This window comes from Dendropsophus ebraccatus, chromosome 12 (assembly GCF_027789765.1).
Source record: "Dendropsophus ebraccatus isolate aDenEbr1 chromosome 12, aDenEbr1.pat, whole genome shotgun sequence".
In the NCBI taxonomy this organism is placed as follows: domain Eukaryota; kingdom Metazoa; phylum Chordata; class Amphibia; order Anura; family Hylidae; genus Dendropsophus; species Dendropsophus ebraccatus.
Window position 1 is genome coordinate 21,978,431 of NC_091465.1, and position 8,620 is coordinate 21,987,050.

The 8,620-nt window shown below is 39.3% G+C and overlaps 1 protein-coding gene across 1 annotated transcript; it reads left to right on the forward strand.

Annotated features, from left to right (window-relative positions):
* The first annotated feature begins 206 nt into the window (after positions 1-206).
* On the forward strand, positions 207-848 carry LOC138768649 (olfactory receptor 10AG1-like). The gene has a single exon (XM_069946603.1). The coding sequence runs from the start codon at positions 207-209 to the stop codon at positions 846-848; it is 642 nt and encodes a 213-aa protein (XP_069802704.1).
* Positions 849-8,620: the final 7,772 nt, after the last annotated feature.

The following is an 8,620-nucleotide window of genomic DNA, read 5'->3' on the forward strand; positions in this document are numbered from 1 at the left end:
TCTTTCTCTGTAGCTTTATGACTTCGCTGCTGGCTCACATGTCTATTATTCTTTTATATAGATTCAGCCCTAATCTTCACATGCCTATGTATTTTTTTCTTGCCAATTTCTCAATTTTGGAGATAGGCTTCCTGTTAGATGTGGTCCCAACATTTTTGATCCACTTTCTTTCTCAACATAGGACCATCACTTTCTATGGATGTGCCATGCAGATGAATGGATTTTTATTACTAGGTTGTGCAGAATGCTGTATGCTGGCAGTCATGGCGTATGATCGATATAACGCCATATGTCATCCTTTGTTATATAATACAATTATGAGAAGGATTGTTTGTATCCAGCTGGTCATTGGTTCTTGGCTCATTGGGACAACGATTGGTTTCCTACAAACCATATTCATATTTTCATTGCCGTTCTGCAGGTCCAATAGAATCAATCATTTTTACTGTGATATGCTGCCGCTTATAAGTTTGGCCTGTGGGAACACAAAATTCAATGAAATTATCATGCTTATATTTACTATTATTGTTGTTGTGGGACCTTTTATTCTGACAGTAATTTCATATACAAATATCATCTCGACAATAATCAAGCACCATTCTGCAGGGTCAAGGAAAAAAGCTTTCTCCACTTGTACCTCCCACCTCATAGTTGTATCTATGTTCTATGGGTCAGGCTCTATTATGTACTTGAGACCAAAGTCAAGTTATGGCGTGGGTGAGGAGAAGTTTTTGTCTCTCATATATACTATTTTTGCCCCTTTGCTGAACCCTTTTATATATACTTTAAGAAATAAAGATGTAAAAAATGCAGTTAAAAAGATATGTGAAATTAAAATAGCACTTTAGAAAAAAAAAAGTACAACACAGCATCAGTGGGGCAGTATGGTGCTAATTCGGGGGCTGAGCTCATATCACACTTAGTGAGTAACGGCTGCTATCAGCAGACAGCACTCACCACAAATGACTGACATCAGTGATCTTCCTGATTTCAGTCATTTAATTATAATAAATGCAGATTGGTTACTATGGCAGCCGGAGGCCTTTACTAGGCTTTTGCACCAGCCATAGTAGCTCTGTTAATTGAGTCTGCCTTAAGCAGAATTTACTAGCAGAGTACCAATCTAACATCAATGCAATGCAATAGCATAGTTTTAATCAGTATATAGGTAACCCAAAGACAGAACCTGGCTGCTAATTAGCTGACTAGTTGTAGCCATGGCAACCGGATCCAACCTCCAGCATCGGACTGGCCCACAGAGGACCGGTGGATCCTCTGCTGGGCCCCTAGCTTTAGAATCTGCATTAACACTGACTGACATGTCATTTCTCACTGGTTCTTCATGGGTGGGCCCTCAGGGTAATTTTCTCCGGTGGGCCCCATAGACCCCAGTCCGAAACTGCCCACCTCCATTGCCTTAACAGAGAGGAATCAGCCGCTGTGGCAATACAAAGAAGTAGGTTTGTAACAGAGTTTTTTTTCTGTCCAATTGAATTGAAACGGTGCTGTATTCCATGAGATACCATATTATATTGCTGTTATATAAAACCTCTGCTGGGGTTTGCTTTGCCAAGTCGTACAATACCAGGTATAATAGGGTGTTCTTTTTCTACACAAATATATTTAAAATTTTAAATATTACAAAACTGCTGCTAGCATGGCTAACATAGAAGATTGATGACAGAAAAGACCTCATGGTTTATTATGTCGGCACTTACAGTATATTATATCCTTTTCATTTCCATGTTAGGTACGATACAGATGTACTGTCAGTGAAACCAAAGATGTAGCACTGATTTTACAGAGTTCTAGTCAGTTTGCATAGGGCTATGTACTGTATGTGACCAGCATTGCTTAGCTTATGTGGCACCTTACACTACCACTTACTAAAATTTACATATCCCTGTCTTACTTTTAGCCGATTGACCCTGGTGCAGATCAGTGGCATCTTTGCTACACACTACAGTAAGTCAGTGCTGGGTTATACAGACCTGGCTTACTGTTGTCTGTGCTGTGTGCCCCAAGGTTCTGCTTTGTGCCCACTAGTGATGAGCGAATAGTGAGATATTCGAATATTCGATATTCGTACGAATATCCTGCGAATATTCGATCGAATATTTGATTGCATTAAAGTCTATGGGAACAAGTATTTGATTAGTGAAAAACATCTATTTGACCATTTGGAGGGTAAAACCGGGAGCTGGGGCATTTGAACGCTTATCGAATATTTATCGAATATTCGTGGGATATTCGTACGGATATCGAATATTCGAATATCTCACTATTCGATCGAATATCTATTCGATCGAACAGTATTCGCTCATCACTAGTGCCCACATTGCACTCCAAGAAGACCAAAGGCTGATACCTTTTCTATTTTTGCCCATGGAGGGAGTTTTTTATATTAAGTATATTAGACTTGAATTCTGGTGTTATGTAAAAATATTTTGTTTTTCATTGCTACCCTTGTACCCACCACCTCCAAGGGTACTTGAAACCACCAGATACTAATATATCGGGATCAGTGAATGGGGGAATTTTTGGTCTGATTTGGGGTCTGAATTAATTATATGCGTTGGCTTGACTCCATAATTTTCTAAATTTGCTTCAATGTGATCTCTGTCTCATCCCAGGCTCTATTATAGCTAAAGAATAGAGTGTTTGGGGATATTGGGCAGTACTGTAGGTACAGTTATAGAGACATATGGGGCAGCATCAGGCAAAGAATTGGCACTATTATAGGATGTGAGGGTTGTGGACAGTGGTACGACTTCAGGTGTGAGGAGCCAATATCTCTTACCGTGGTCTGCAAGAGAAGTTGAGAAGTTGTCATGACATTGTGGTCCAAATACAGAAACAAAGGGAAGAACATATTTACAGCCAGAGAGGATGTCACCTATGTGTCACCACATAAAATAGTTCTGCATTCTGTATGACTGCATCTAAGCAGTGTAACATCGGGGGAGGCATGCACAGAAGAGAGAAGAGTAAACACTAGAAGGCATCACAGAATGGAAGAGGATGAACACTAAAAAAATATTCCTAAAGTGGAGAAATGATCAGAGACGTCCATTTCCTAAAGTCTACTTTCATAGATTATTGAAAAATGACTATAGTGCAGCATGGTGCCCCATAGACTTACATTATACTGGCTCTCGCGCTTAAGACAGGAGCTATAGGAACACAGCTGGAGCTCTCTCGTATGAGGTATAGTTAGATACAGTGGGGAGTGGAGAGAATGGGCGCTCAGAAACCTTATTTCAGCACAAACTTAAAAACTAAAATATATTAGAAAGATGACATGCACAGTGCTGTAACAAAAATGACCACCACAACCGGAGGGTTACTTTAAGGTATATATCCATTAATTGTTAAAATATTCTTGTCTCTGACCTCATGAGTAAGTTTTTCTATGTTTCCCCCTTTTCCCTTTATTTTTGATGGTCTACTTATATTAATATTTACATTTTGAGAGTGGTAGGCCATGTTACTACAGTTACTACAGTACAGTTGGTGGGGGGGTTGGGTATTGTAATGTGGGCTGGTGGGGTAGTCTGTGTGCCAGGGCTTGTTGTTAGCCCCAGTATGGCCCAAAGTATCAGGTAAGTCAAGGTACCATTATTCAGTTTCCAATTAAATACATCGGCCTTGGCCGACAAACAGTGAAAACCTGAACTAAAGTAACTAAGGGTAATAGGGTGGAGAACAAAAATATAGTTCTTGAGTATGTACAGAAGTAGATGGCTGAAAAATTTGAAGCACAATGTCGGCATACACACTGTGGCTCTCTGGTATTTCTTAGTATGCATACAGTATTACCACTTACCTCTGGGAGGTTCAGCACATTCACTAGGTTGCCCAGTGAATTTGATCTATGTGACGGTCCTTTTGCACAAAGAGAGATTTATCTGACAGATTTTTGAGGCCAAAGCCAGGAATGGATTTGAAAAGAGGAGAAATCTTAGTCTTTCCTTTAAGACCTGTTCTTTGTATATAGTCTGTTCCTGGCTTTGGCTTCAAAGATCTGTCAGATAATCTTGCTGTGTAAAAGGACCCTAAACCTAGCCTATTATAGTACAGAAGCAGGGACTCCTGCCTTTGACAGGAGTCCCTGCTCTCGTGGCTCCTTCACCCACAACTAATTCTAATATATTCTGAGTCAGAGAAATTTCTGAACAAAATTAAAAGCTAACCAACCAAATCCGTCATCTTTCCCTCTATTATTTTTTTTATTAAAATGAAATAAACTAAAAGTTACAGAATCATTCTGTGATATAATTTTTAGGCCTTCTACTTTACAATGAAAAAAATGTATTTTCATTTTAAAAACAATTATAACTGACCAACAAATTTAACCCTAGAGTGTGAGTTAGTGAGGTTCAACATAAAATTATAAAAATGATTCTGTTGTTATCCTTTGTTAGTCTATTAATGACTAGATCCATTGTCACGTGTATAACTATAGAAGATATAAATAGGATTCTGCCACTGTGTCTCCACATAGCTGGGGATCATCAAGTAAAACAAGTAACCTTATTTTATTTTATCTGTTATTTTATTATTATTCTAAGGATTGCAGTGTGGTGAGTAGTGTATAATTTTCTTTCATGGTTTACATGAACAATTACATCAATATTGATCGTATCAGGTATCTTGAAGAGATCCTACTTAGAATATATCTAGTTTCCTATTAACAATATATTAGGACTTATTGTGTTACATTTAGTTTATAAATGTGTGCTTGCTGGTTTTAGTTTATAAAGATTGATAGGATAGGATAAGATGTTATAGGACTGATCTAATTTTGAAAATTTTCATAGGGCATACAGTGTTTGTTTTATCACAATCAATAACATGGAGAGAAGAAAATATACAAGAATCAATCAATTTATCCTGGTTGGATTTTCCACTTCTCCTCAACTCCAGTATTTCCTATTTGTGATCTTTCTCTGTAGCTTTATGACTTTGCTGCTGGCTCACTTGTCTATCATTCTTTTACATAGATTCAGCCCTAATCTTCACATGCCTATGTATTTTTTTCTTACCAATTTCTCAATTTTGGAAATAGGCTTCCTGTTAGATGTGGTCCCAACATTTTTGATCCACTTTCTTTCTCAACACAGGACCATCACTTTCTATGGATGCGCCATGCAGATGAATGGTTTTTTGTTACTAGGCTGTGCAGAATGCTGTACGTTGGCAGTCATGGCGTATGATCGATATAACGCCATATGTCATCCTTTGTTATATAATACAATTATGTGAAGGATTGTTTGTATCCAGCTGGTCATTGGTTCTTGGCTCATTGGGACAACTATTGGCATCCTACAAACCATTTTCAGATTTTCATTGCCGTTCTGCAGGTCCAATAGAATCAATCATTTTTACTGTGATATGCTGCCGCTTATAAGTTTGGCCTGTGGGAACACAAAATTCAATGAAATTATCATGCTTATATTCACTATTATAGTTGTTATGGGACCAATTGCTAAATTGCGCATTTTTGGTTGCATCAAATCCAGAAACATTTTATAAAAAGCGATCAAAAAGTCACATATGTGCAATCAAGGTACTGACAGAAGGAACAGATCATGGCGCAAAAAATGACACCTCACATAGACCCATTTGGTTTTGCAGTGTACTTTAGGCATAAATTCAGCCTGTCATTGCAAGGTACAATTAGTGGTGCAAAAAATAAGGGCTCATGTGGGTTTCTTGGTGAAAAAATGCAAATGCTATGGCCTTTCAAGAGGAAAAAGCGGAAAAGTAAAAATTTAAACTGGCCCGGTCCTCTAAAGGTTAATTTATTTTTTTCCTACTTGTCTTCTTAGAGCCATAGCACTTTTATTTGTTAGAAACATATAAGATGGTCGGCAGAAAAAGACCACCTGGTCCATCTAGTCTGCCCTTTTAGTATTTCTTTTTTTTTATTATCTTAGGATAGATATGTGTTTATCCCAGGCAGGTTTACACTCTGTGAACATTGAAATGGCTGCACATCACATCCATGGTTGATACTAAAGTTTGTTCAGCTACATTAAAAACCATAATCAGAAGTTAGTATATAATTTGATCAAACCATATTGCCACATGTACCACGTGCAACTCTTCTGATCCACATGAGTCCCTACTCTAGTCATGGTGAAGCGTTAATCGACGACAACCACAAAGCCAGTGCCCACAGGGGGGGAGCAGCCCAGTGGTCCAGCGACCAAAGTGTCACAGAACCAAGCCCTCAGAGACAGAGCCGCACCACTCCCCTGGCACAGCCAGCAGAGGCAATGGCTGGCAGCCAAAATCTGGTGTTAAAGGGGTTATCCAATCCTACAAAAACATGGCCACTTTCTTTCACAGACAACACAACTCTTTTCTCCAGTTCAGGTGCAGTTTGCAATTAAGCTCCATTAACTTCAAAAGAACTGAGCAGCAAAACCCCGCCCAAGCTGGAGACAAGAGTGGAGCTGTCTCTGGAAGAAAAAGGCCATCTTTTTGTAGCACTGGATAACTCCTTTAACAGATCTAAAAGCCCACTCCATGTGCTCCCAGCTAGACTGGGATAGAGGAGGTAGTTACCATGCACATTACTTCCCGCTAATTGGCCACATGTGGGTCTTACTGGGAGGAGTGCAAAACCACAAAGAAAAGGGACAGAATACATAAAATGCACAAGCCTTGGGAACAGAAATGGCTGCACATCGCGCCCATGGTTGATACTAAAACTTGTTCAGCTGCATTAAAAACCAACATCAAAAGTTAGTATATAATTTCATCAAACCATATCATCTCATGTACCTCGTGCAGGTCTTCTGATACACATGTGTCCCTACTCTAGCCATTGTGCAACGTTCGCCGCGTCTGTGGTGAATTCATGGTAAAGGACATCTGCTGAACTATTATGTGAGCACAGACAACCCAAAAGAAAGTCCTGCCTAAACGACATACAGTGCAACAAAACCATATAGAAAACCGAAAAAAATTGCACAATTATTTAGAAGTATAACAAAGTCCTTTTTTTTACATATGCATAATTTACAAAAATTTATAAAAACTAGGGAATTTCATGGGAAATGACACAAATAACACAAGGCCAGAGGGGGAGAAAGATCTCAGTGTGGTAAATCAATATAAAATTAGAATTTATAAGTGCTGCAATATTATGATATTATTATCATATATCAATATTATCATAATATTGCAGCACTTATAATTTCTAATTTTATATTGATTTACCACACTGATATCTTTCTCCCCCTCTGGCCTTGTGTTATTTGTGTCATTTCCCATGAAATTCTCTAGTTTTTATAAGTTTTTGTAAATTATGCATATGTAAATAAAGGACTTTGGTATACTTCTAAATAATTGTGCAATTTTTTTCAGTTTTCTATGTGAGCACAGAGTGACAAACTAATAGGAATTACAGGTCTACTTAGTGGGAGAGCTAGTTGTCCAGGAGACCCTCTAGGGACATGTTAGTAAGTTGCAGTAGAAACTTAGCTGGTGCACTTAGCTTAAAGGGGTACTCCATTGAAAAGCTTTTTCCCAGTAATTGAAACACTTTACAAAGTTATATAACCTTGTAATATGCTTCAATAAACTATCTGCCCCCCCTTCCCTATCTTTTCCCTCCTCAATCCCCAAACAGGAAGTGAAGTAAACTCATTCTTACTTAATGACTGTTGACTAGTGATGAGTGAGTACTAAAATGCTCGAGTACTCGTTACTCGAGACAAATATTTCCCAATCCTCAGGTGCTTGTTTCGAGTAACGAACCCCATTGAAGTCAATAGGAAACTTGAACATTTTTTCAAGGGACCCATGCTCGGCACAGGGAAGGTTGTGGGAAAACCTGTCAATCTCAGAAAATGATGGAAACACCACAGAAATGGACAGGAAACAGCAGGGGCAGCATGCATTGATGCCTCTGAGGCTGCCTAATCGCACCATTATGCCAAATTCTGGGCAACAGCATGGCGGTGAGAACACAGGGAGCCATTAAAACAGAGGTAGCATATGAACCACCCCAAAATTTAACCGGACACAGCATGGCAATGAAAACACAGGGAATCATTAAAACAGAGGTAGCATGTGAACCACCCAATACCTTAGCTGGACACCACGAACACCACGGAAATGGACAGGAAACAACAGGGGCAGCATGTATTGATGCCTCTGAGGCTGCCTAATTGCACCATTACTCCAAATTCTGGGCAACAGCCTGGTGGTCAACCTCAAGACAATAGTGCTGACCCAGACCAAGATGGGCAAGGCACATGCAACCACGGTCAAAGGCCTGAAGGGCACTTTGTAGGTCAAAGGCCTTGAAGAGTGTTCCCCCTGCCAGTGACTGACAAGATGACTGCTCCCCTCCTCCCCCCTTCATAACTTATCTTTTTAAGTTACTATAATAACCTGGGCTGGGGCATGACACCCTCTGGCTACTTTAGCAGTTGGGGTATTTTTCCGTGTATCATGTCACTCACCACTTTTCCACACCGCTGATTTGATTTTGAGTTTGATTTTCAGTTTGAATTTGAGTTTGAATTTAAGTTTGAATTTAAATTTGAGTTTGAATTTGAGTGGCTCAGTGGTTAGCACTGTAACCTTGCAGCGCTGGGGTTCG

What these genes read in the sequence shown, in the direction of transcription:
- LOC138768649 (XM_069946603.1), top strand. Translation starts at nt 207, where the DNA reads ATGCAGATGAATGGATTTTTATTACTAGGTTGTGCAGAATGCTGTATG.